Genomic DNA, 27,887 nt, shown 5'->3' with positions numbered 1-27,887 from the left:
TGGACAAGGATGAAGATTTCAAGAGCGCATAACGTCGACCGCTAGCGTACACACAAAAAAACTGAAGTATACGTCCATAGGCCATCATGCTATGTTTAGCAAGACTATTTGCATAATACAGCAGTGGAAGTTCTGCAGAAGGGAGAAAGAATCATTTTTAAACCGCTCTAATGGAATAAATATCACAAATGTTGATTGTTGGATGGATGAATAAAGTCAAAATTTAGATCAAACTTTAGAACGACTGTCCCGTCTTTGTTATCAATCACGTCAGGTTGTGATGTCTTTCAGACAGTGTGATCACCTCGCCTATGAATACCATTAAAATAATGATGTGAGGCCACGATTATTCAAATGAACAAGTGAAGCCTGGCAACAGCTCACCTGTAATTTCACCTGATGGCAGGACTATATCACAGGATATAAACCCAGCTCGATTAATGGCACCAAGAAGAATTATATTTCTGCCCTCAACCTGATGAAAAAAAAAAAATGAAGATGTTAATGACATTCAGGGTACGAAATGTCTCAAGGACTCAAGAAATTATTAAATGGATTGAAATTAACCTTGAAGAAACTTCACACTTTTTTGAAAACCTTGAGGTTTGCGTGAGGATGACGGATGGTGACTATAATTCATGTCACAATTAATGAAGGGATAAACAGCACAAATTAGTGAATAATGAATGGGGATATTGAGAGAGAATGATTAATGCATATAGTTTAGATAGAGACTGGAATGTTATGGCCATCTTACCTTTGAAAATCCTCCTCACTGGGACTTCTGACAGCTGAGGAGTGATGGCCTTCAGGGGAGGGCTTGTGTTTTGAGGCATTGGTCTTGTTCTCATTATTTAACATTTCAACAAGATTTGCAGTGCCTACAAAATCAATACCACAACTAACAAGGTTTCTTCTAAATCTATGCCAATACCTGATGACTTCCACATAGATTTGGATTATATAATCAGGACCGTCGGTGATGTTTTACTATAATAAAAATGACAATAACAACAATAACAAAAAAAAAAAAAACATTTTACTTTTATAGATACTACTATTATTTTTTATTATTTCAGTTATTTAATAAATAAATTATATATATATATATATATATATATATATATATATATATATATATATATATATATATATATATATATATATATATATTATGTATAATGTATAAGTATAAGCTATGTATAAGCTTTGACAATTACACAATACACACCAATGGACTATTGCCATGCAAATGACAGCAATATTTCAACCTCACTTTTCTGAGCATTAGCCTTCACTGTGATGACCGTCTCTGGTGCAAATGTCTCGACACTTCCCTCCTGACTCAAAGGTTCCTCTTTTTTTCAAGCCATCTTCATCACTTCTACCAGAGTGAGAAGTTATGGCATGAAACCTAAGAAGATTGAAAGATGAAATAAGAACCTGTGGACATGGAATGGGTGTATTGGGTTTGCTTCATACTAAACACACCTTCTACAGGAATCATCATTGGTATGTTTGGCCATAATTGGGCGAGATCCAAAAGAGTAGAGAATAAAGGCACAATCAGCTTTTGGAAGGTATTCTGCTTTTAAGGTGTTCAGATAATTATCATATAATATCATGCTTTACTTTGAAAAAAGATTGTCTAACCTGCTGCTTCCACGAGGAGTCTGGGGATCTATGAAGGAATCTCTGTCTGAAATCCCATCTTCATTGTATGTGATCTCGGTCACTCAGCCAAATGTGCAGACAAGACTTTTTGTGTTGGACCCATTTAATCTCAAGAAAAAATAACAAATACTTACCACGAGTATCAGTATTTGTAGATACACAAATCCCAGACTGCAGACAGACTCCAGAGGCTGCATTACTTGAAAAATCATTCACTGATGCATGAAATGGACTTCCTGTCGAATGTAGACAGCAGTTGTGTAAAACTAAGGTTTCATTTAAGTAAATATATATATATATATATATATATATATATATCATCAGGAATGCAGTTATCATGGTGAGAACAATGTGTGTAACAAATGTCATACAATTTACGAAACTAGATATTAAGGATAAATTCAAGACAAAATTTTTAAATATGTTCAGCTAATACTTTAAAAAAATCATTTAAACAAATCTCTTAATAAAAATAGTCTATTTACCTAAAAAAAAATATATATATATATTAAAGGGGGGGTGAAATGCTATTTCATGCATACTGAGTTTTTTACACTGTTAAAGAGTTGGATTCCCATGCTAAACATGGACAAAGTTTCAAAAATTAAGTTGTGCGTTTGAAGGAGTATTTCTGTTCCCAAAATACTCCTTCCGGTTTGTCACAAGTTTCGGAAAGTTTTTTTTGAGTATGGGTCTGTGTGACGTTAGATGGAGCGGAATTTCCTTATATGGGTCCTAGGGCACGTCTGCAGGAAGAGCGCATGCTCCCGTATAGCGAGGCTGAGCACAGACATTTCACTGATCAGAGCGATTCACTGATTAGAGCGAGAGCGTCGCGAAAAGTCACAAAAGGAGTGTGTTTTTGGTTGCCAGGGCAAGACAACCCTGCACAGATTACCAAAAGAGAAACAGCATTAAGGGACCAGTGGATGGAGTTTATTTTTACAGAGCATCAACGGAGTTGTGCAAGTGTTTTTGTTTGTTCCCTGCATTTCGAAGATGCTTGTTTTACAAACAAGGACCAGTTTGACGACGGATTTGCGTATCGTTTATTTCTTAAGGATGATGCAATCCCAAGGAAAAAGGGTCACGATCGTGTGTTGGAACCACAGGCGGTGAGTAAAACTGCTTCAAATATCTCTGCCTCCTTGTTAGTGCGTCCCCTCCCATGCCAGAGACCTGGGTTCGAGCCCCGCTCGGAGCGAGTCGTTGCTGCTGCTGCTTTCGTTCAGTTTCAGCCTCTGGATCTGATTCTGGATCATAAATAAACGGCTGAATCTGACTGTAAGCCATGGTTTGTTTTGGATGATGGGTTTTCCCTCACGGTAATGTCACAGCTTCCACATGCTCTCAACGCAAAAGCCTACTGGCGCTCGTGATTCTTTAGCTCCGCCCACACGTCACGCCTCCAGACGCTCGTGTTTTTCTGGGAAAAATCGGTACAGACTATCTTTCTCTTATGAATATAATAAAACTAAAGACTTTTTGGATTTATGAAGGATGCAGTACTACTCTATATGTACTCAAGATTAACAGGATATTGAATGAAAACAAGCATTTCACCCCCCCTTTAATGACCTAAACGGTACCTAGTAAAAACAACTTGATCATACCTAGATTTGAAATGACTACTGTAATGACTACATATTATTTAATTGAAAGTGACTGCAGTAAATAAAATAAAATCAAATATGAATTGTTTCTCGTAATGTAAAGCTTACCTGTACAGCTGTTCTCTCCAGGTAATGGTGATCTTATAGTCACCAGGCACTGAAGGAGTATATTCCACATTATACATGCCTTCACCGCTGTCACCTGACACCCAGACAGACCCTCCACTGTTATGTCCAGATCATCAACCTAAGATCTGCTGAGAAAGAGAAACTTTATGGATCAAATTGGGTTGTCAGTCATTTTTTGCTCTGAATGCTTACCTGAAATTAACTTCTACCTTACCTGGTGTATACACGAAATGCATCAGGATGTCCAGTAAGGCCTTTTGAAAACCCAAACCATTTGCAACAATTTGACATGTGTCAGTTTCCTGATCACCAACCACAACGCCTAAAACAACAGAGTGGATGAGAAGACTATCAAGAAAACAAATAGAATCCAAATTCAAACCAATGGCAATGTGACAAATAGGGGTCTTTTAACCTTGTCTGCTCACATTCACATGGCTTTTGTAGACCTTTGGATCCACCATAACATTCCATATTTTTAGAATCAATGTATTAAGAGGCACAAAACAGCTGTGTAGGTGCCATCTTCATTCTCCTTCACTTCGGTTTGGACCACGACTCCTGAGTCGGAGACAGACTGCACAGATGGAGCTCCAGATCCTACCATTGCACAGTCTATATTTACAATGTAAGTTTTACCAACTTTCACCTGTAACAGACAAAAGCCTGTTACCAAAACCATAGAGAGGTCAATTGGCTTCTGTACAATAGATTGGAATAGAGAGCCAGTTAATGTGAGAGTTGTCAAAAAGGACATTTATTTTGTACATCCCATATTCTGTGTGGAGATAAAACACTTTACAATTGCCATCTTGATTGTCCAGACATCATAGTGTAAAGTCACAGGGTCCATCCACTCTTATGGTAAGTCTTCCTCTACCTGCACTGCATCAATGATAAACTCAGCCTTTTCACAAAGGGAACCTTTTCTGTAGGCCTGGACCATGAGCCCTTACCTGAAGAAACATACAACATCTGACACTTGACTGTTCAAGTACTTTGAGTGGATTCACAAAATGTAAGACTTGATACCTTCATGGCATCTCCAGGGATGTTTCATGTCTCAATGACCACCAGACCATACGTTCTCTAGAAATTCTTCATCAAGGTCCATCTCGTCATCTTCACACAATCAGATAACATAAAATCAAAAATATCTGCAACATAAATATCAGAAAACTCATTGTTCCAAAAAAAAAAAAAAAAAATGAAGATTCTTCACTCCACTGTACAAATACCATCATACAGGTCTGGAATAACATCATGGTTAATAAATGGTCCAATTTTAATTTTAATTTCCGTTAAACTCACCAGAGTAATACATTTCCGTTCCATCTGGTTTAAACCAGACTGGGCTACCTGGTGTAATCTTAATCCTGCGAAGTGTTACCTGAAACATTAATAACACAGAGATCATACAAAATCCTACAGCACACCAAAAGAACCTAAAACTACAGTTATATATTTCAGTGCTCGATGGCTCATTTTTTAATACACGTTTTCTCACATTTGATTTCAATAAGCAGTTTCATTCCCTCTTGACACAGTGAATGCCAGTACAAATAGAGTAATAAACATCCTATTACATTCCTGCTCTGGCTGCAGCATTACACAGCAGTACATCTTCACCAGACAGGTTTAAAGCCACCGCCAGATGAAATGGAATTTCAGTAAGTCAAGAGATGCTGGAACATTAATGCAACAAAATGCAAACCAAATTGGGGAAAATTAGACCATGTAAATGAAATGCATCTGAATGTGCATTAGTTGTTGTTCATCACACACTTATATCTTCACATGGTTCATATGGACTCCAAATAGCATATTTAACACTATTTTAAAGATAAATATATGCACTCACAATGAAAGGACTGCCGGGAACCATGACTCCTCCACAAGCCACAGCAATGGTGATGAAGGGATATAGGACAAAGACACCAGATTGTTCAGAGGCAACAATAACATCTATACACTCTCCATCTGTTCTCTGTGAAGAAGTCAAATCACAATTGCTTTTCATTTAAATGTAAATAATAATAATAATTAAATATTTCACTGTATTAGTACCTGAGCATACATATTAAGTTCTCCTTCACCAGCTTGCCTGGCATCTACAGTGAATTCAGTTTGAAGGTTCACCATGCAGCCAGTTTGGGAAACACCTGGTTCTTCTACTTTCACCCGAAACCCAACATGCATAACCTATTTCACATCTAATGAAAACATCTCATTCATATAAAATGGAGGGCCGGAAACATGTCTGCAAGACAGATTAATAGGACAGGATATAGGAGTTTGCTGGTCAGGGTGGAAGTCTTTTCTCTTAGGTCTGATAGAATCATGAAGGGACTGTTCTGTATTTCTTCATCATCACACATCACATGTACAACATATTCACATGGCCTCCATTGGCCAGAAATTCACAAGTCATCATTATGGTCATCACACCAGATCTTTGTCTTAGATGGACCTTCCATGGCAAAACCTTGAAAAGATCATTGTTAAAAAAGTAATTATAAAACATATATATATATATATATATATATATATATATATATATATATATATATATATGATAGATAAATAGATAGATAGATAGATGTATATATAAACACATGTATATATGGCATATTTAATTTGCTTTGTTATAACATTTTGTTAGTAAACTAATAGAAATCTAATAGAAAATAAGATTTTAAACTGAGTGAAAGGGAGATACAAAAAAGAAAAATTCTGGTTATCTCAAGGTTCACAAGGCTGTACACATTATGAAAAAACTGGATTTGGGTAAGTGACACATAACATGCCAATTACAATCAGTTACATGTAACCTTTACCACCGTAATTGCATTCTTATAGAATTAGAAAGATATTTATATCATGCTTGGGGTGAATCGGTTTGAACACTGAACAAAGCAAATTAGTGGCGTTTTAGAATGAATACATTGAACGTATACTTTAATCATTCACTCATAACAACAAAGACTATTTTTATCACCTTCTACCGTATCAACATAACCTGCAGAAAGTGTTCTCATCAATAAATGTTTGATCATCATCATGATGCATCCTTTCCCTCTTTCATTTTCATTATTATTGACAAAATCAAAAGACTAAACAGCAAGGGCCCATCTTTCTTTGGCTTGAGTGGAGATCCAGGTTTTTAGTCCGATTTACAGGAATTTATATGAAAAACATGCGGGATCAGCAATTCAGTTCATTATCTGTGAAGACTGAGCTCAACACCTGATAATGTCTTTTTGAGAAATGAATATACGTAGATACAATGAAGACACTATAATGACCAGTGTTACTTTAGTATTTTTTTATGTAGAGTTCATATTTTGAATTAGCTTTTTTTTATACTTCAAGTTTTCATTTTCGTTTATCGTTTTGTAAAAAGAAATGTTTGCTTTATTTTTATTTTTTGAAATTCAACTTCAGCTTATTTTATTTTAGACAGTCGTCAAGCAAACGTCTATAATTTAACAACCATTTCAGATTCATTTTTAAAAACACATTTTTAATAGTTTGTTAACAATAACAACCCTGCCAATCAAATCATAATTGTCAACAGAAATTCAACAGTTCTAGGTGAATGTTTTAAGCTAAAAATTAATGTAACCAAGCCTGACGTTCAATATGGCATAATAGCCACAGTTGCAGTCAGCCAGAAACATTGTTAACAGTTATACTGTTTTGTCTCATAAGTACAATTGGATTGAATTATGGCTTGTTTATTCTAATAACATACTTTTTAAATTAAAAGGGAGTATAAACATGGACTAATTTTAAAGTTAGCCATGTTTATTTTTGCAGTAGGTGCTCTGACATACTTAAAAAAATAAAATAAAATTTTACTAAATATTTAACTCATCGCTGGTGATCTTACTCTTCATTTGCTCCAGAATAAACGGAGCGTATTATTGACAGAACTCTCTTGATCGGGGCATGTCCTCATATTTCCGATGCAGTGTCGAGGAGGGATGACTCATCGCACCGTAGAAGTGTGCCTTTGGCTGCAGGTCTATGACAAACTTGGCTTCATATTTATAAATAAAATTAACCTACATAAGCATTAAAACTTTATTATAATTTTTTTTACAGCCTTTGTCATTTAGTTGTACCAAATGTTAACAAATTTACTCTAAAGTTAACAAAATACAATTCAGCTGATTTGCATAAACACAAAAATTAAACAGGGACTTAATAGGGTTGAACTTCACTTTTGCTTATTTATTGCAATTATCATGTATGTTAGATCAGGTAGTTTTTCCTAAAATCTCTGTACAAGTAATAAACATAATATATCATAAACACTCTATTATAGGTCTCTTTCGGACACATTAGCACTCTAATGTCCAAGGTTAATAGTGATCATCTTCATCATCGTCATTAATATGGCAAATCCTTATCACAATAAAGTACAGTGCATAGACTAATCACTAATGGCTTCATATAAGGTGCAAAGACATACAACATTGCTAGCAGATTTAGGCCTTTAAGCCGCAAAACATATGATCAAGTTAAAACGTAAAGAACTTATATGGTTATTACAGTGGGCTTTGCAGTTCTGAATCAGTTTTCATGAAAGTGCTCGTTTAGGGATGCATTAACATTTGTTTTTCTAAAGTTATGTTATATAAGGCAACTCACTAATTTTTTGTTTAGCAAAGCAACAGTGTTCAATAAAATACCTGTTATGGGTCAGATACAGAATCTCTCATTTAAAAAAAATCTATTACATATGGTGCAAATGAGGGAATGTTGTGACATTATTATTCTAAGGCCTTCAATACTCAAGTAAGAAGTTGCATTTAAACACTCGTTACTCAAACTAACACCACACAGACTAAAATGATACAAAATGTCACAAGTCTGAGAAACATTTACTAGATATGCATGTCATGGTGCGTGTGCTTGTTACTGGTTCATCACGTTGTTTATTTTGAGGTCTTTGAAAGCAAATACCCTGTCACGGCAATGGTCACAGCAGCGACGGGCATCCACCGGATCCATTTTCCCTGCAAGATCAAACATACAGATGACATCACCTATCAGGAACTCGTTTACAATCGGGGATGCACATGAGCCGAGACGGGGACACAAAAGCCACAAGGACATGATGCAGAGAAACTGAGGTCAGTACACACAAGACGAGGACAGCAGATGTAGTACAGCGGAAGACAAAGAAAGCCGGGATGCCTTAGAGCTACACTGGGAAAATAACCTTCAAAATGCAGTTGATTTATTAGAAACACTTGTTATTGTGCATCTTATGATACAAATTGGACCTGTAGACGGAAAACAGAAGCATTTTGCGGACGATCGGACAGTATTTGGTAGCTTAAGCTGAGAGAATTATTTAGTGGTCATGCATAGCCCTGAGGATGAATCAGAGGAATGAGACGGGACGGGAGCACTGTGTACCTTTCTACCACAATGGGCCCAAGCACCAATACAGCAAAGCCAGGACAACGCCGATGGCTACGGCTAGGATGGGCTGCAATAAAGACAGCTAAAGAAGGGAAGGGAGGGATATTACTGAATGATTAGCTTGTGTTTATGTACACTTTAACTGTACTGTTGAATTTAACGGTCATCAAGATAAAGAAGTCAAAAGGTGAAGTGTGTAATTGTTTTATTGATACCCTCTCCCCCTTCTCCAGTTTAATGTGCAGAGACTATACAGCTGTTTGTTTAAACATGACATGTCATGTTTTGGCTCAACCGATGCTTAGTTTGAAATTGCTTGTAGTTTTTATTATATTGTTAAATATTATTTTATATATTAATAATTTCATTAGAATAAAAACATTACACTAATCTCAAAGAATCTCAATTGTGTTGCAGGAGTAAATTAAAATAAAATAAAAGTTTCCCTGCCTAAAAGCCCCAGCACCCCTGTGACCCTATCCATAGGTCAAGCAGTTTGAAGAATGGATGCAAAATAAAAAATAAATATTCGTTTTTGTTTTGGTGACAGTAATATTCCACATGTATTTTATGTTGTCACATGGAATTGTTGGGGGGAGGGGGGTTTATTTACTCTTTATGTAAATGTTTGTAGAAGTATTTGGGGAAACCTGTTTGGAAACGGTCTGCAATTCAGCTGTCATTGTTGGCCACAGAAATTACACACTTCACCTTTAGGCTATATACATTTTTTTAACAAACTGTAAGACATGTATGTCAAACAAATGATGCTATGTTTTTCAGCGTTGTTTTCAAGGGCATAAAACAACGTAATATATGCGCTTTCCTCTTGAACTGTCCCTATTGTCAGTGCCCCTGTTGTTGAACATCAGAATTACAGGGATTTCGACACTCACGTTGTTTTCTTTGTCCTGCAGAAGACTCAGACGCTCTTTGCTCTGCTGCAGCTCCAGAGTGAAGGAGCGTTTCTCTTCCTCTGCATTCTCATACTTCTCCCTGAGGCCTGACAGCTCTGTCTGGATCTCCTCATACTGAGAGCCAAAAAGAGAGAGTAGGAATCTTTCACAAGGAGCAATCAGCCTAATCAATAACACACACACAGTCTGTGTGTCTAGGGGCCAGGTCTTTTTTTAGGAGCAGAGCTATTTTGTGACATGCCTGCTAATGAATCTCAGCTTTACTTTCTTTCTTTCTCAACTACGATAGGAATAACCTCTTTCTGCAGTTCTTTGATCCTGCTATTGCTTTGCTCCAGCTGGCTGGTGGCTCTCTGGTGTTCCTCCTGCAGGACGCTCAGTCGTTTTTCCAGGTCTACCTGCGTCTTCTCAAGGGTCTTGACCATGTTGCTCAGGCTTGTGTTCTGTTTCTTGGAGCTGTGGGCAGGATGCAGGTTCAGAATCCAGAGAGATTACAACGTCATTACATTCAAAAGACAGCAAAAAGAGCTTTTCACCTATTTAAAGGTGAAGTGTACCGGTAGGACTGGGTATTGATGCATTTCATGATTTGATTAAATTCTGATTCGCAAGTTCTTCATATGAATTTGTCAGATCAAGGCTGCATCTCATTGCTAATTTTACTTGATCTTAGTGCTGCGTTCGACACCATAGATCATGACATACTCGCAGACTGATTACAAAACTATACAGGTATTCAAGGGCAGGCTCTAAGATGGTTTAGATCCTACCTGTCCGATCGCTACCATATTGTTTATTTAAGTGGGGAGTCAACTCATTTATCACCAGTAAAATATGGAGTGCCACAAGGATCCGTCCTAGGTCTTCTTCTATTTTTAATATACATGTTGCCCCTTGGTAATATTATTCGAAAATACGGGATTAGTTTCCACTGTTATGCTGATGATACTCAGCTATATATCTCAACGAGACCAGATTCAACTTCTAAATTATCTTAGCTAACAGAGTGTGTTAAAAATGTAAAAGATTGGATGAGCAATGATTTTCTCCTATTCAATTCAGATAAGACAGAGATATTAATTATTGGACCAAAAAAAAAAAACAGTACACAGAATCTAGTAGACTACAGTTTGCAGCTAGACGGATGTACTGTTACTTCCGCTACAGTCAAAAATCTGGATGTTATTATTAGACAGCAACTTGTCTTTTGAAAATCATATTTCTCATGTTACAAAAACTGCATTCTTCCATCTTAGAAACATTGCCAAACTACAAAACATGTTACCCGTTTCTTATGCAGAAAAGCTAGTTCATGCATTCTTGACCTCTAGACTGGACTATTGTAATACACTTCTAGGTGGTTGTCCTGCATCTTCAATAAAACAAGCTACAGGTAGTCCAAAATGCATCAGCTAGAGTCCTTATCAGGTCAAGAAAATATGATCATATTACCCCAATTTTACACTCTCTGCACTGGCTACCTATTAAGCTCTGTATCAGTTACAAATCATTATTACTTACCTATAAGGCCCTAAATGGTTTAGCTCCTGCGTACCTAACTAGTCTTCTACCACGTTACAACCCATCACGCTCCCTAAGGTCACAAAACACTGGACTTCTGGTAGTTCCTAGGATAGCAAAGTCCACTAAAGGAGGTAGAGCTTTTTCACATTTGGCTCCCAAAATCTGGAATAGCCTTCCTGATAATGTTCGGTCTTCAGACACACTCTCTCTGTTTAAATTTAGATTAAAAACGCATCTCTTTCGCCAAGCATTCAAATAATGCATCTCTCAAATTGTGAGTGTAGTTGCATCTGATCAAATGTGCATTCTTATTCTTTAGCTTGGGTTAAACTAATACATTTTATTTTGTTGGAACATCAGCTATGCTCATGATGTCTCTATTTGTTTCTCTGTTTTGCCATGGGATTTACATCACATGGTAACTAGGATTTACACAAGCTCCAGTCTGGAACCAGAACACCAGAGAAGAAATGATGTTGACCCCTCAGAGGACCCCAGATGATGCTAACCCTGAATCAACAAACAAAACTAACAAATATTGCTACAAGTGTGATTGCATCATATAATAATTGCTGTTAATAATGTTCATCGTCTGGCTGACTACGTCTTGTATAAATTTTTCTGAAAAATCCTGTCAAACGTGCACAAACTGACAGTCACCACTTATAAGCTACTACTAAATATTGTAAAAACTTAATTTATGTAAAGTTGCTTTGTAATGATTTGTATCGTAAAAAGCGTTATACAAATAAACTTAAATTGAACTGAATTGAATATTAAAAGTTAAGTCCAAAGCCTATTGAGATTATTGGATAGGAGGCAGCTAAAAATATAAGACTTAATGGTTCATCAAAATGAATGCCCCCCCCCCATTTCAAAATCTAGCGATAAGTAAACCTATACAAATAATTCACCCAAAAATTTATATTTTGACATTCTTCACTCATCCTCAACCTGTATGTTATTCTTGCCCATGCAACAAAAAGAGCATTTTTCATGAAAAAAATAAATAAAAAATTAGTCATGATAACCCATTATTTGGCATTATTTTTGTAGTGTAATATCAATTTTATATTTCTCCAAATCTGTTCTGATTAAGATAACGACAAAGACAAATACATTTACATCTTGGATGGCCTGAAAGTGAGTACATTTTCCTTTTTTGGGTGAACTATTCCTTTAAGTACAGGTGCATCTCAATAAATAAGAATGCCGTTAAAAAGTTAATTTATTTATTTCAGTAGCCCTAAGACTTGTCATACAACAACCTGAGGATGAGTAAATAAAGATTTGAGTTGAGTGAACTATCCCCTTAATTTCCCTAAGAAGTTTAAACATTGTGGCTCTACAATAATTGGTGTCTTTGAACATGTCTTACATGGCAACAATGACTCAACTAACAGTCTGAGTTTAGGATGGGAATCGTATTACATGTGGTGCTTCAGTGGCATGGAAATGACCCACTTCACCGTCAAAGTAACTGTATTTGATACCGCATAAGACAGACCTGTCCAGCTCTTTCTCCAGCTGCTGTTGTTTCTTCAGTAGCTGTTCCTTCTCTGAGCGCAGGGTGCTGCTCTCACTCTGCAGGCTGATCTTCTCTTTCTGCTGTTTATCAGCCAGCTGCTCTCTCTCTGACCTCAGAGACGCACAGTCCCTCCTCAGACACTCACAGTCCTTCTGCAGCCGATCCAGCTCGCTTGCTGCATCACACACACACACACAATTAAAAACATACCCAAAGACATGCACACAAACGCGCACACACACACAGACTCACAACGCTACTCTGTTACATAACGGTGGAAGTGATGAGAGAAATGTGAGTCATCTTCTGAATATCTGTCAGATTACTGCAAACACCGCTGTAACCATCATTGATGAACCTAGGGCTTGATGTGTAACCTCCACAAACACATTATATCATTCATCATTCTGAGAAGGGAGGACAAAAACCCCAAAGAGATTATGAATGTGCAGAAGACATAAAAGACCCTTTTAGAAATTGTATAGTTAAAACATAGTTATGCGTTAGTTTAGTAATGATTTAATTGTATTAATTTGTTAAAGTGAAATATTCAAATATTATACCATGCCAGGAAATAGGAGTTTTCTGATTAATCATTATTGTGGTAAAATTTATACTTTCAACATTGCTGAGTAATGTTTGAATTGTCATCATCATCATTATTATTATTATTATTAAAAGCTCTAATTTGATTTGTTCGAATATTCATATTAATGTGGAAGTGTAAATATAGATGAATTTGCCTTAAAATACTACAGGCCAATCCAGTCATCTGTGAGGACAGCGGTTTGTGGGGTTGTGGGTACCTTGCTGTTTGGCCGCTCTGTCTCTCTGCTGGTTCTGCTGCTGGTGACTGGCCTGTACACTGTCAAGCTCACGCTCGTACTTGTTTGCAGCCAACTGCCATTTCTCCAGCTCGGAAGTTAGCGTCGCCAAGTTCCCCTTCAGCGCGCTAACCTCATGCTCTCGCTCGGCTGCCGTTTTCTCCATAGTGCGGCGCAACACCTGCAGGTCCTCCTCAGCTGCGTGCGCTTCCTGACGCAAGCTGAAGATTGTGCTGTCCTTCTGATCCCTGAGATTCTCCATATCTTCCTGCAGCTTCTGGAGCTGAGCTGAGTGCACATTAGACACATAAAAACCATTTGGTATAATACAATGTTTAGTGAATATAACAAGATAGACACTTACTCTGTAAGACCTTCATCTGTTTTGCTGACTCCTCGGCCTGCTGCTTATTACCTCTTTTCTCCTCCTCCAATAGACCTGTAATACACAGCACAGGTTATTAAGGGGACTTGTTTAGCATGACTGTCACCCAAATAAATGTAAAATGTTCTCAAGCTTATATAAGTATCCACAATAATTAGTAATTCCAAATAATAATTATTAATATTGGTTTCATCAAATCTTTAATATTTAGTATGTAATATTTATAATTATTTAATAGCGATTATTACAAACAATGGAAATACTGCATTTTATATGAATATATACAGTATAGGTGATAACTGATCAAGAATACGTTTTTGTCTCTCATATTTAAATTCAAATTCATATTCAAATTCACAAAAGTTATTTGTGAACTTAAAACTGTGTGCAAGTTGTTGTTTTTTTTTTACTTTGATAAAAGTTACAAGTTTCAATATAAGTTTCTAAATCATTCTGATGGCACACTTCTAATAAGGCAAATGGCTTCGGTTTCTTTCCCATGCTCCCCTCAAACATCTCTTCAGGTAGTACGTAAGGCTTCTTTACATGACAAAGATATATTCAAAAACTGCATTATTAAAAAGTTTCACGTATACACCACAGCGTTTTCAAAACGATTTGAGTTTACACATTCGCGAAAAAGCTGTATTACGTATGCCAGGCCAGTAGTTTGTGCTCTCATCTTTTTAGCAAACCGTATCTGTAGGGAAGTGACGATTGTATGTTGAATATATTACATCTCCGCTGTTGGTTGTAATATTGGTAAAGTAAATCCACATTTTGCTGAAGAAGCGTTAGCAAACTCTTGAGCAGCAACAACAGTACCATGTACTCCACCTTTGTTGTGTATGTTTGTTCGCACTTGCCTTTAAAATCGACACGCACTGCCCTTGCCAAACACGTACTACGCACATGCATGATGTCACCAATTTCAAAGACTCCCGTTTTGGGTGTTTACATCGAAATGATAATGGTGGCGTTTTCAAAACATGTACTTTGAAACCTGTTTTCAAAAATATGCTTTTCAGTCCCCAAAACGCCACTGTTGTGTCAACGAACAAGCAAAACACATAAAGTTTCCAGTTTTTGGCTGAAAACATTGTCACGTAAACGGCCCTAAGTTTAGCAAAAGGGTAGATTGCTTTACGGCAGCAATAAATGCACTAGTACAGCTATCCACTGTAATTCAACAGTGATATGTCTTTTTACAACAGTGAATTCCACTTTTTAAATCACAAAAATACACACAACTATGCCAAGTGGCTTAAAAGGCCCTCTTTTACCTTGGAGTTCAATACACTTGTGTTTGCCCGAACTGGCCTGTTCATTGGCCTCCTGCAGTTCATGGTTCAACCGCTGGATGACCTTCTCATACTCACTGGCCTCCACAGTGCTCCTGCTCAGCTCATCTGGAGAAATGATTACACATCCACCACTGATGACATCTAATGGGAACTATTACATGCATAATTAGACACTATTATGTCGCTCTGCTGTCAGAGAATCACTCTTTCATCAACAGTTAATGGGTGATCTGTGTCTTTATCTCTGTATCACCATCAATGAGTTGCATTTCAACTTTCCCGCATTGTTCTGCCCTCTGACAAAGTGCAAACCCTGTCTCCAAAGGTTAATTAAATCAGAATGAATCGCATGGTAATTTCCCTGGAGGTCTGAAAATGGGTCTATTCCATGAATTAATAACTTGACTCAGAATAGATCTATCCTAAAAACATAATGTCATCAGTAGGATTTAAACCGGGGAAGGATAGCGTGGGTTTTAATAAAGCTGCCATTTGATTAAAGGATTTTAAAGGTTTTAATGTAATACATTGCCATTTCGTAATGAATCAGAAAAGTTTTCAAACTGCTATAAAAACATTTATGAAGATTTTCAACTGATCCATTGCTCTGGAAATGTTACATTTACTGGCTGCAATTTAGTTTGCCTAAACTTAGAAACAAACCTGCTCCTCTTACTCTAAATATGGGTTGCTGAAAACCAGGCCATCTTATCAAATGCTCCAGAAAGATATAACCTCATCTTACGAACTCAAGGGTGTATACCAGGGATAGGCAATAGAATTTAGCTCTAACCCTAATCAAACACACCTGAACAAGCTAATCAAGGTCTTCAAGATTAATAAAGCTTCAGACAAGTAAGGTTTTTTTTTTTCAGGGTTGGAACTAAACTCTGCAGGACATCGGCATTCCAGGACCGACGTTGCCTACCCCTGGTGTATACCATAAATGGCCATCTCAAGGGCATATCATTGCAATCAAATGATTCCCAAAAACTAAACTTCACTTGCCTCACTTGCATGACTAAGCTAAAATACCGAAGCCTGTGTAGGCCATACACAACTGCCAGAGCAGAGAGGACGGACGCATTAACATTTCATGAGGTATTGCAGTGGGTAATGTTTATCGATGCCATTCTACATCAAAGAACTCAATCTCTCAGCAGGGTACGAGGACACATAGGAATGCTCTGGCCTAATTTATTTTTGAGTCTGTGAAGGAGGAAGATAGATGTACCAACAGGAAGACAAAGTCAGACAGACAAAATTTCTGCCATGATTAAAGTATTAGCACAGACTGGAAAAGTGTTCCATTCAAAAACCTTTCAATTGCAACTAAGAATATTCTGCCATGCATGATTAAATAAGGCATAGTAAAATGATTTTTGTAAAATGATTTTTGTAAAACTATGTGTTCAAACAAAAGGTTCTATTCATTGCACTGAACTACTGAAGAGCACTGCAAAATATAGTTACAGCCATATAAAACTTATATCTTACAGAAAAGTCACATTAAAAATGCACCAAACTTTATTCCCCTCTCTGTCTTTTTTACATGTAAAAAAAATAATAAAAATGCTTAGTAAAAATAATTAAATTCAAAATTTAAGATTTAGTCCAATTCTGCTCAAAAACATCTAGATTTACATAGCCAAACAATGTTTTAGACCCACAGTACTTTTGGCATACTGTAAGCGAAATAAATATTTAAAATAACAAACAAGCTTTATTATACTATAAATGATTACCTAATGGAACAGTAAAGAACTACAGTTTGGTTCAAAACACTTCAGCAACTACAGAAACTCAAGTGCAGTAATGTGACTTTACCTTGGATCAGAGACACTTTATTAATAGGATCTTTCAGCTGTTCCTCCATTATTTCTCCCACTGTAACAGAGCACGGGAGCAATTGTGTTAATGCTACTGAAAAATATTAATTTGGCTATTTTTTACAATTAAAGTAATTGGCTTGAATAGTAAATACATTAATTACACATTTCCAGGTGATGCCAATTATGCCTCAGCTAGTTAATGAGGCGGTAAACGAAAATAATCACAGTTTTTTTAAAATGGCAAGATATTTTTAATGACGCAAACACACGTCTTCATCTTTTTCAGTTTTAAACGTCAAATTATAGCTCACATTCAAAAGCATAACGTCATGCCAGTTATGTAATGCGTCATTGTATCAATTAAGAAGATTAATCACTACCTTCACTTTGCTTAAGTCTGAGGACTATAAACGGATTCCGTTACCTGAAGACTCGTGATGTCACGTCAGCCGGTGCCGAAACAGAGCTGCAATATTCAAGCTTCTTTATAACTATCGATTCCGGCGATGAGAACTGGACGAGTCCATTCTGAAGAGCGGGGGGCACCGACCCATCGAATATCTTGTCTGGGGTTTCACCTTACAGAATCATGCAGTAAAACGTCTGGATGGGAAAGACTACTTCATAGAATCGCTACTAAAGTATATTGTACTCTGAGGGGACATTTTCTTTGTGGAAATTGTTTGCATGCGTCGTCATTTGTCGCCCCCCTGGTGGTGATGGTCTGGAGGTCTCGCTCACATGGCCACACAAGCGTGCCGAGGCATCCAAAGAGGCTGCAGCTGCATAGTAGAATACACTCAGGCCCATTGTTTTCACTCATTAGGGCGTCTCTTATGTAAAAAAGGTTAACAATAGTAGTCATTCGTGCTTGTATCAGTGCCAAATGGTAACCATAGCACTGTGCTTTAATAAATTATATTATAAGTTGCATGTCAAGATGTCAATCACGTGACACGTCAAAGTGCTCCGATCATTTGAAGAGGGCTAGTCGACATGTAAACATGCAAAATATTCACAGCTGATCCTCAACAAATACATGCATTTTTTTGCTTGCAATGATTTATAGTCACATGTTTATTTAATATTTTAGAGGGTATCCAAATGTAATAACCCTGATTTTGAGTGCTAGGAGGAAAAGTATCAAGTTATTATTTTGGATTAGCTCTTCAACGTGTTTCAGGTATGTTTGGGTGCTTCTGCTTCCATTTATAAATATTTATAAATCTAGCATTTAAGGAAACAGAATAATTTAAAATCTATTGAACTTTCCATAAAAAGATAGATCCATAGATAGATAGATAGATAGATAGATAGGAAGTCTTACATTATTTTAACAAAAATTGTATTCTTGAATCTTTACATAAATTACACATTGCTATTTACCTACCTTATAGAAAATCTACCTTATAGATTCATCTGAACATAACTTTAGATGTACACTCTATAGCTGCTTATCATTTTACATTACACATATGCATTGAATTTCTAGTGCCATCACTTTAAATCTCTTTATCAAATAATTATGTTTTCTCCTTTTGGTTGACTTACACTGGCTAATTTTTCTAAATTTGACCAACCAAGGCAACTGATATGGATATGGAGTTTGCCATTCTCACATGGAGACTGAATCGTTTGTATCGATCTTTCCTTTGTTGTCATGGTGACAGAGCAAACCTGTCTCATTCATAGTTCTTGTCCACGTAGGCGCTGACTGCACAAGAGAAAAATCAGATCCGATCACCAGTGGAGAATATCACTCACCTTGAAGTGACCTTGTCCAGAGCCATCATTATAACCTTGAATCCTTGAGAGGGATGCGTCATGGTCATAAATCCCTGCAATATAAGAATCTGGAGTTTGTAATGACAACAAAATGAAGCTGGGTTTGTTCAAGATTTAGATCTAAAAATAGGTCTCAGGTGCCTGAATAATTTAGTGTTTTGTAGGCTAGATTAAGAAGATTAGACAATTTCTCTATCACTTATATTCTCTTTTATACTCTAATACTTACACTGACTATTTTTATATTCAAAACTAAATAAGTGAAGTTTTCTTTTTGTTGCATTTAATAAGGTGGTGTGTTTACAGTACATACATGCCCCAGCCAGCACATAAACGACATTAAACTCTGAAAAATGTTAGTTGTTGTTTCAATAAAAATATATATATATATATATATATATATAAAAAAAAACATTTAATGCTTACTGGTTATACAGGGTTAACAAAATACTCATAAATCAATGTTGAAATTTGAAGATTTATACGTTAAATCAACGTACAAAACAAAAACTACCTTTTTAATTATTCTAATGATAATTATTATCTTACTATATTTTAATCATAAGGCCTCTTCAAAAATCAAATTTGTATCATTATTAATAAGGATCTACAGGGGAAGTCATGGCCTACTGGCTTCTGTAGAGTTTGACTCCTAACCCTAGGGTTGTGGGTTTGAGTCTCAGGCCGACAATACCATGACTGAGGTGCCCTTGAGCAAGGCACCGAACCCCCAACTGCTCTCCAGGCGCTGCAGCAAAAATGGCTGCCCACTGCTCCGGGTGTGTGTTCACGGTGTGTGTGTGTGTGTTCACTGCTGAGTGTGTGCACTTTGAATGGGTTAAATGGAGAGCACGTATTCTCAGTATAGGTCACCATACTTGGCTGTATGTCACGTCACGTCACTTTTAAAGTCTTTGCCCAAATGCAGACAAAAGTGAATTGTTGGGGTTTATATTGTGATAATTATCAGCTGATTGTACATGATCCCAATTATTACACTGCACAAGATGAAATATTGATTTGAGAATTATTTTATAATTTTATCTTTATATTATCAGAATGCTTCCACTGACAAAATTAGTCCAATACAATGTACATAATAATCAGCCTAGCGACAGTACAAACACTGTGGAATAAAAGTAAATAATTAAGGAATAAACAATTAGAAAGTAGCACTCAGCCATGACTAAGCCGACATGATATTGTTTGTATATGTATCACAAAGCCAGACTGAAGCCAGCTGTGAAGCTTTTAGACCCTGCAGGAAATCACACGCAATGCTGTGAGAGTCAGGGACGACGTAGAAAGTGGTGCATGTGTGAGTAATGTTCGTTTCGAAGGCAGACAGGTAAACTGTCCCGGTAAGAGGGCAGCGCCGCAGGCTCCTGCTGAGAAGTGTGAGGGGAGAGCAGATGGCAGAAAGGGCAGGAAAAAATCTGACAGAAGGGGGTTGCTGCTTTTTCACCACAAAAAGACAGTCAGCGTGAGGTGGGCTAGAAAGACAGCGGTGATCCCTACAGCAGCAGTGTACATGGCCACGAACACTGTTTACCATAATAGAGAACGATACAGAAAAGTAATGCAACATTTTTTCTACCATTGAAGATATAAAAGGATAATGCACTCTTTTAATCTGATCACTGTTTATTGTTCAGACTGAATTGAGTTGACAATGTTCAGGAAACTTCTTGTGCTCTTCAGTGTGTACGACCATCATTATAATGAACACATTACACATTGCTACCTCCAGTATCAGACGTGCCATGGCAGAGGTTTATCTCTAGTCATTGTCATGCTGTAGGTTACTGTGATAATGAGTTACTGATGTTATAATTGTAGATATAGAGGTATACTGATTATGATTCTGAGGGTATTAAACACTTACATGAATAATTGTACAGCATTCTTTCAGCATTACCTCACTATAGTTATACTGTCTGTACTATAAATTCTCAAGGGGTGCTAAATTCATCTATTAGTCCTAATATATTCCACCTGAAAAGGGACGGCATAGCAATTATAAGGGTCATATAAAAAACATTTCTGTGCAATATATCAGTTTCCGAAGCTTAAAAAAGGCTTTTTTCTTGCTAAACGCTTTATGCACTTAATGTTTGTAGATTTGAAGGTGCTTAATACTGGAAGTTTGTTAATTACTAAAATAGCGGTTGAATCTAGATCTATATGAATATCTAGCTGATCGTTTAAAGCCAATAAGTATATTAATGGAATTCCTGAATCCACATTGTATAGTTCTGGAATACATAAGCACTGTACAATTTATGGTTTGTTTTCTATATTTCGGTTTCACATTATTGCTGTCAGTTACCCATCAAGGCCAACAAACAGTTTTGCACCACTTTGGCAGTCATAAGACGGTTCTTGTAATTGGCAGATCAGTCTGCAGACTCCATTCCAGATGAATGAGATGGTGATTTATGAAGTACTGTAAATAAAAAAAACCCAGAAGGCTTCCATATCAGGCCACAGTCATTTCTGTTTCACAGTCTTTTCTCTCCTGCCACCACCACATTGTCAATTTTTATATTTCTATCCACAGTATACTTGTATCCAATCAGAGAAGTACTTCGAAAAGTCTGCCATAATGGTGGTCTATCAAAAGGCAATCTCACATTTTTTGACCCCATTTCTTAGGCTTCCCAGTCCTGGTCCTGGAACGCCGTGATCTGTCCAGGTTTGGCTCCAGCCTGGGTTTTAACACTTTATTGATCAGGCAATCTCAATCTGTGACTGTAAGAAGTTAGGTTAAGACTGTGATAAAGAGAAGAAGATGTAGTGCCAGGCAGGAGGAAGACCAAGAGGACAACGCAGCCATCCAGAATCAGAACTAGCAATCCTTTCCATGCTGGTCTTTTGCTGGTTTTACAGCACTGTCGCTCCTCATACGCTGTTCTTGTCCGGAAGCTCGGCTTCGGGGGTGCGGGGGAAGTAGACGGTGGTCTTGTGCTCTTCATAACGGTCAATGTGCTTGAGGTGGACAACCATGTGCAAGGCATAAGCCAACACCAGCAGCAGAATCAGAGAGGTGATCAGGCCCATCAAGATTGCTGGTGTGAAGAACGTTGCACAGTCGCTTGCTGAAGCAAACTTGTTGGACTGGACATTAAAAGCCTGGATCTGGAGGGAAAAAATAGAAAAATATTTTTTTTCTGTCTGAGATACTGTAGTTTAATAAAACAAATAAATTAATTTCAATTAATTAGTGTAGCTGAGGTAGTAAAGCATGGAAAGCCGGCAAATATCAATAGCAATTATGCTTAATAAATCGAGAGAATAGAAAATCGTGATCATGATTAAAATACGAGTTATCGTGAAGCTCTATCTGAACTGAACCAACACTGAACTGACTTGATCTCAATGATGACACTATTGTTTTTTAGTGCTGCTTTATAGCAAAATATGAATATACAGAAGAATTTTCACAACAATTTTCAAGTAAGTAATACTGAACTTTAGTAAACTTCTGATAAGACTCAAGCACATTTTGTGGCAGCTACCTGAAAATCTGTGAAAGTGATGTGCCAGTTTGCCGAGCTGTCAGTGTGGGAGCTGGGCACCAGTAGGGTGTCATATTTCTGTAAGCTGCTGACATGCTGGCAGTGGTAAGAATATGTGGCAGGGGCATAGACCTCCGTGGCATTGAACGTGGCCTCATGAGTCCAGTTGTAGTGGATGTGAACGCTGTCCAGAGTGAACCAGTTCTGGCCCACTGATTCATAATATGTGTTGGACATCTGAAGCCTTCGGAAAACAGACAAGAGGAAGTAATTAATGACTGAATGTAATTATCAGTCAGTGAGGTTTTGCGCAAGCAACTGACGGATACGTTGACAAGAAAAACTCATCAGTGTTTACCTGATGAAAAGTCCCCTGATGTCTTCCACATCACCCAAATGCAAAGACAGCCTAGAAAAGAAGACTCTCATCAGTACAACTAAACAAAACTATATATACATACATCACCAAATTCAACCCAAAAAAAAAAAAAAAAAAAAGTTTCTTATACTCACCAAGGCTGCATTTATTTGATCAAAAATACAGTAAAAATATATAATTATAATTTAAAATAATAGTTTCAAATGTAATTTTAACAAAAAAGTTCATACTATATTACAATTTTTTAGTAATATTTTCGTGTAAATATGTTAACATTTTGTCAAGATTGTTTGATGAATCGAAAGTTTAAAAATATAGCACTTATTTGAAATATTTATGAATGCCTTTATTGTCAGGCATTGTGGCAAATATGGTTAAAAATATGAATTTATTTTAAAAAATATGGAACCTAGTGTTCAAATACTTTTTTGAACAATACAGCTTCTGTTTTATTATTTTATTATTTTCAGAAATCAAAATTATATATAAAAAAAATGTCTGTTAAATGAATGCCACTTGGTTCAATATTTTGTTAAATATTCTGTTAAATAACAAAAATCTATTTTAATATATAGCGTAATGGCTAAGTGTCCAAATACTTTTGGGGCCACTGAATAAAATAATAAAATCTACAAATATATAATCACTAACTTAAAACTACCAATCTAACTAGTAAATAAAACAGCTGCAATACATGTTACTGAATCTATGGCAGGAAGAATTTTTACATACGTGGCCTTCTCCTTTGTACAAACAGAGCCTTTGGTGTCAACTTGTGCACTGGGTCCAAATACCCTCTCTGTGAGGTCCAGGAAAGTGTTGTTTCTGTATCGAATAGCCAGTCTCTTAGCTTTGAAAAGGATGCATATCTTGCCATTGTAAGCTACAGTCAGTGGGGAGTAGGGTCCCGAGCTGGTAGACTGTAGTAACTTCCGCTTGGTTCTGGGCTGGGCATGCAGATGCCATCCAAAGGGCTGTTTGAAAATGATAACAGGAAAAACTGAGCAACCATGTAGTGCATTATTGATGGGTTTTTCTGATATCAAGTGTTTTTTCTCACAGAAGAAAACACTCAGCATTCAGACGGTAGATATGACAGATATTCCCTGGCCCACAAATGCTTTTTTCCTCATAATACGTTATTTTTAAGACTGTCACTGTGTTATGGATGAATTAAGGCAGAGATGTTGCTTAAGGGAGCCAAGGTCACATTGACTATCAGGGAAAATGCAATACCTGCAGTATTCTTCTGAGTGGATTTTCAGCTGCAGGCGAATAACTCTCCTCGTGTGAGGCACTTGGACTCGCAACATGTTCTCCATCTGCATCACAAAATGTTGAAATAGGACAAAGGGGGAGATGGCTTGGTGAGTTCTTCACTTTTAAGCATGCAAAGTGAATATACTAGAAAATTGCTTTCATTTCTGCAGTATGAAAGTAAGATTCAAAAAGACAAACAGAAATCTAGAGATAAAACTTAGATAGAATGTTACAATCAGTGCAAAAAAAGTCTTGTTTATTGAAATGTTGCACAAAACGGTTTCATTCAACCTGGCTTTACACACATTGCTCATCATAAAGCAAATAAATAGATAAACACAAGTGTGACCTTATACTGTACAGTTATGCACAAAGTTACCAAAAATGAGCCAGCAGAAAATGATATTATAAAATTTAAAAGAAGATGGAAAGTTAAACAAAGAATGCAAGCAAACCTAAAAAGCATAACTGCCATTAAATTAATATAGATACTAACCTGTTCTAATTCTCACAGCTTGAAATGGTGGAACCTCCGAGCTGTAATGAGAAAAAAAAAGCATTACAAAAAAAGGAGTTGATCTCTTTATGTCAGACTGTGGCCTACTTATCAACGTCTAAGACAGATTTCCCGTAGATCCACTCATCTTGATGCAGCAGTGATGCATGACCACAAGTCTGACATCTTCAGTCCAGATTAGAGTCTCAAGAGAAGACAAGACATTTAGTCGAATGTCATGATTCTCACGTGCTTAGCACCTTGAGTCCATCAACAAAGTGGGGGCTGAAAAAGACTTATTGACACCTTCTGTGTATGTACGCACATGGATATTTTTCCTCATGCCTCCTCATCGCTCATGCTTAGGATTATCCTAAAATGAACCGTTTATACGTCTAATCACAGAGATAATGAGCTTGCGGATGATCTCCTAAAACCTTATTAAGAATCTGCTTGCCTGTCTTGGAAAAGGTTTCCTGAAGTATGAATGTGTTGACATCCAAGACTAGGCCTAGATTAAGGCCTGTTCATCTGCACCAAAGTCAGTAGGGTGTGTGAGAGCCAACGAGTGCATCAGATGACCCTGGTTCACTCTCTTTAGGTTCATCTATTATGTACCACACCAGTTTGTCCACCCCACCCACCTCTACTACACTGGACTTTAGTGCTTAGAGCTTTGTGATCATGTAAGAGATTAAAAAATACAGCAAAACATCAGACTTGTGGGGAAAATAAACAGATTACCACATGGAGCATTTAAGTTCATTCAGTTCCTAAGCACGATATGAGCACTGAATCAAAAGCGACGTAGCATATTGAGTCATAAAACCGCTATAATCTAATCAAGTTGAAAATACGGCAAAAAAAAAAACAGGTGTGAAAATCAAAAAAAAAATCTCTCTGCCTAGTGTTGCTCAAAAAATAAAATCCAGAAATGATGTATAAAAATAATTTATATTAGGAGCTCTAGAAATACTTTTGTATAAGGACCAAAAACAATGTAAGCACCAAAATGACACATAAAAATGACATATAAAGAGCTTTAGAACTACAGTTTCTTTCTTCTTTCTGTTAAGTTCTGCTAATAATTCAAAACAAAAACAGTGTAAGCGCAGCAAATCTGGTCTTCAGAGCCCTGCTGAGGAGTGTGTGTGCACGAGGAGTGACTCTCGCCTTTGTTCTAATGCCAGTTTACCGAGGTCAGCAGCTGAGGACTGCGCTGCTGTCATTGGTTATGGCTGGACACAGTAGCCTAAGTGCTGAATTGAGCATTTATGTAATGAAAAGCAGCGCTCACACTATGTCTTCACCTCACTGCCGCTGTCAGAGCTCAATATCATCTATTGCATATATAGATTATAGGTCTAGTATACAGATTAGCACAGATACACAAGCACACACTAGCACAGTACTCTACAAACAAAACAATGTTTTAAAATAGATTTGTCTTTTTGATGGTAATAAGATTATAGCCTTTGGTTTAATTCTATTGGCTGCCATTTGTGTCTGTTTTGGTCTACACTGACCCTGAGAAACTTGAGGAGGGTTGTAAACCACTCAACACTTTTTACTCCTAAAACACATTTCTGGACTAACGAGATCCCTAATGTTTCAACAGCCTGCAATGTTGTTCTTATCCCTAGAATTCCTAAGCTTTAGATCTATCTAGGGAGAGATGGGCAAGTTGGTAGGTTGTTTACCATAGCTGCAGTCTATACATAACTAGAGGAAGACATCTTGATCTCTATCATATAATATATGCACATACATTATTCATATATTCACATATAAAGGCATGGAAATCTGAGAAATTCTAGCTGGTGACAGAAATTTGAAAAATAACCACTTATATCTAAATATAGTTTCGTTTCGTTGATCAAATTAAACTTCACAAAACCTTCACTATATATATATATATATATATATATATATATATATATATATATATATATATATATATATATATATGTATGTATGTATGTATGTATGTATATATATATATATATATATGTATGTATGTATGTATGTATGTATGTATATATATATATATATATATATATATATATATATATATATATATATATATATATATATATATATATATATATATATATATATATATATATATATATGTATATATATGTATGTATAAATATATAACCAAGTAAATTAATGAATAATATATTATTTAACATACTATTTAATATATTAAGTACATATTTTTTAATAAGTTTGCTGATGTTTATCTAAAACCTACCATATATTGTAGCATTTGCAAACCCTTACAGAATGTACAATTATATACAATGTTACAAGAAATTATAAAATTTACAGAAAGTTGCTATTAGATTAATAGCACAAAAATGGCTGTAAAATAGTTTGTGAAATTTCACATTTGTATTTTTGTGAAACTGCAAAATGTTAACATTAGTAAATGTTAAAATGTAAAGGTTATAGTAATTTAGAATCATATATTAAAGGCACATTTTTATTATTCCCATTGTTCTCACATAAAGTAATAGCAGATGTTGCCACTGAGTTTGTAAAGAAATAAAGAAATAAAAATAAATTCAGCTAAATTACCATATTTATGCTATTCCATCTCTGATATGAGTAAAGGAATTCAGCAACTGTAAAAGTGAAAATAAACAGATTATTTGTGTATTCAGAGATGTATATAAAGCAAGAGCCATCATAATCTCACTTCTATCTTCTGTTTCTTGGAGTAGCATCTGTAAGCTGACTCCTACAGACACTGGATGGGGTCTGCCTGCTGCCCCATTGTCATAGCCATGTTTGCATGTCTCATAGTTACAGAGAAGAAAAACTGCAGCAGAACCACAACATGCTCTGAATCTAGAGCCCACACACATCAAATTCATTTTTGAGTTCTACGAATGCTCTTTCAACATTTTCCTAATAAAGCGCATTTTCTTGGTGTCTCTTGTCCACTGTAAAAGACTGAGACAGTGCATCAGCTGCACAGCATCACTGCCCCATTCCCCCTCCCCAAACTAGAGCTGAAAGCGCAGCTCTTACCTCCTGTCCAGGATCGCAGGCACTTGATCGAAGGGCAAAGACAGAGAGATAAACACACACAGTAAAAGAGAAAAAAACAGGAAAAGCTTGTGTTTAGCCATTGAGACAATCTGACGAGACTGCCAGAGATGAGGTCTGCTTCATAATCTGCTCTGAACGCACATCCCTAAACCTGGGCTCTCTGACAGGCAGCTTGCGTGGCCAATCAGCGGGCAGGGGGGAGAGAATCGTGCGTCATTCGCCT

General features: G+C 36.6%; 2 protein-coding genes and 1 pseudogene across 4 annotated transcripts; all 3 read right to left on the bottom strand.

Annotated features, from left to right (window-relative positions):
• Positions 1 to 1,287: 1,287 nt before the first annotated feature.
• On the bottom strand, positions 1,288 to 7,315 carry LOC127944324 (filamin-B-like; annotated as a pseudogene).
• A 311-nt stretch (positions 7,316 to 7,626) lies between these two features.
• On the bottom strand, positions 7,627 to 17,852 carry LOC127944259 (sarcolemmal membrane-associated protein-like). 3 transcript variants are annotated; one of them, XM_052540137.1, is made up of 10 exons: positions 17,547 to 17,852; positions 17,162 to 17,221; positions 15,314 to 15,439; positions 14,010 to 14,084; positions 13,628 to 13,933; positions 12,801 to 12,996; positions 10,066 to 10,225; positions 9,749 to 9,883; positions 8,847 to 8,934; positions 7,627 to 8,440 (listed from the first exon to the last, which is right to left on the bottom strand). In XM_052540137.1, exons 2-9 carry the CDS (start codon positions 17,208 to 17,210, stop codon positions 8,851 to 8,853), a joined length of 1,131 nt encoding a protein of 376 aa, XP_052396097.1. In that variant the 5' UTR covers positions 17,211 to 17,221; positions 17,547 to 17,852; the 3' UTR covers positions 7,627 to 8,440; positions 8,847 to 8,850. The 3 variants fall into 3 exon arrangements, with proteins under 3 accessions (XP_052396097.1, XP_052396096.1, XP_052396098.1); XM_052540136.1 differs by having other exon boundaries at positions 17,591 to 17,851; XM_052540138.1 differs by lacking the exon at positions 8,847 to 8,934 and having other exon boundaries at positions 17,591 to 17,848.
• Positions 17,853 to 20,577: 2,725 nt separating this feature from the next.
• LOC127944397 (V-type proton ATPase subunit S1-like) lies at positions 20,578 to 27,821 on the bottom strand. The gene is made up of 7 exons (XM_052540284.1): positions 27,644 to 27,821; positions 24,605 to 24,645; positions 24,085 to 24,170; positions 23,581 to 23,822; positions 22,828 to 22,878; positions 22,470 to 22,713; positions 20,578 to 22,089 (listed from the first exon to the last, which is right to left on the bottom strand). Exons 1-7 carry the CDS (start codon positions 27,742 to 27,744, stop codon positions 21,853 to 21,855), a joined length of 1,002 nt encoding a protein of 333 aa, XP_052396244.1. The 5' UTR covers positions 27,745 to 27,821; the 3' UTR covers positions 20,578 to 21,852.
• Positions 27,822 to 27,887: the final 66 nt, after the last annotated feature.

The sequence above is a fragment of the Carassius gibelio genome, chromosome A23 (assembly GCF_023724105.1).
Source record: "Carassius gibelio isolate Cgi1373 ecotype wild population from Czech Republic chromosome A23, carGib1.2-hapl.c, whole genome shotgun sequence".
NCBI classification, from domain to species: domain Eukaryota; kingdom Metazoa; phylum Chordata; class Actinopteri; order Cypriniformes; family Cyprinidae; genus Carassius; species Carassius gibelio.
The sequence above is the reverse complement of the archived record's forward strand: the minus strand, read 5'-3'. Positions and strand labels throughout refer to the sequence as shown.

Bases quoted from the DNA above. Each gene is read 5' to 3' on its own strand.
- LOC127944259 (XM_052540137.1), bottom strand. From the start codon at position 17,210: ATGGAGGAACAGCTGAAAGATCCTATTAATAAAGTGTCTCTGATCCAA. The intron at 14,085-15,313 runs GTAAAAGAGGGC...TGTGTATTACAG, and splicing joins CAAGTGTATTGAACTCCAAG to GTCTATTGGAGGAGGAGAAA. The intron at 9,884-10,065 runs GTTATTCCTATC...TTTGGCTCTCAG, and splicing joins TCAAAGAACTGCAGAAAGAG to TATGAGGAGATCCAGACAGA.
- LOC127944397 (XM_052540284.1), bottom strand. From the start codon at position 27,744: ATGGCTAAACACAAGCTTTTCCTGTTTTTTTCTCTTTTACTGTGTGTG. The intron at 23,823-24,084 runs GTATTGCATTTT...ATTTTCAAACAG, and splicing joins CACTCAGAAGAATACTGCAG to CCCTTTGGATGGCATCTGCA. The intron at 22,714-22,827 runs GTAAACACTGAT...TGTTTTCCGAAG, and splicing joins ATCAGGGGACTTTTCATCAG to GCTTCAGATGTCCAACACAT.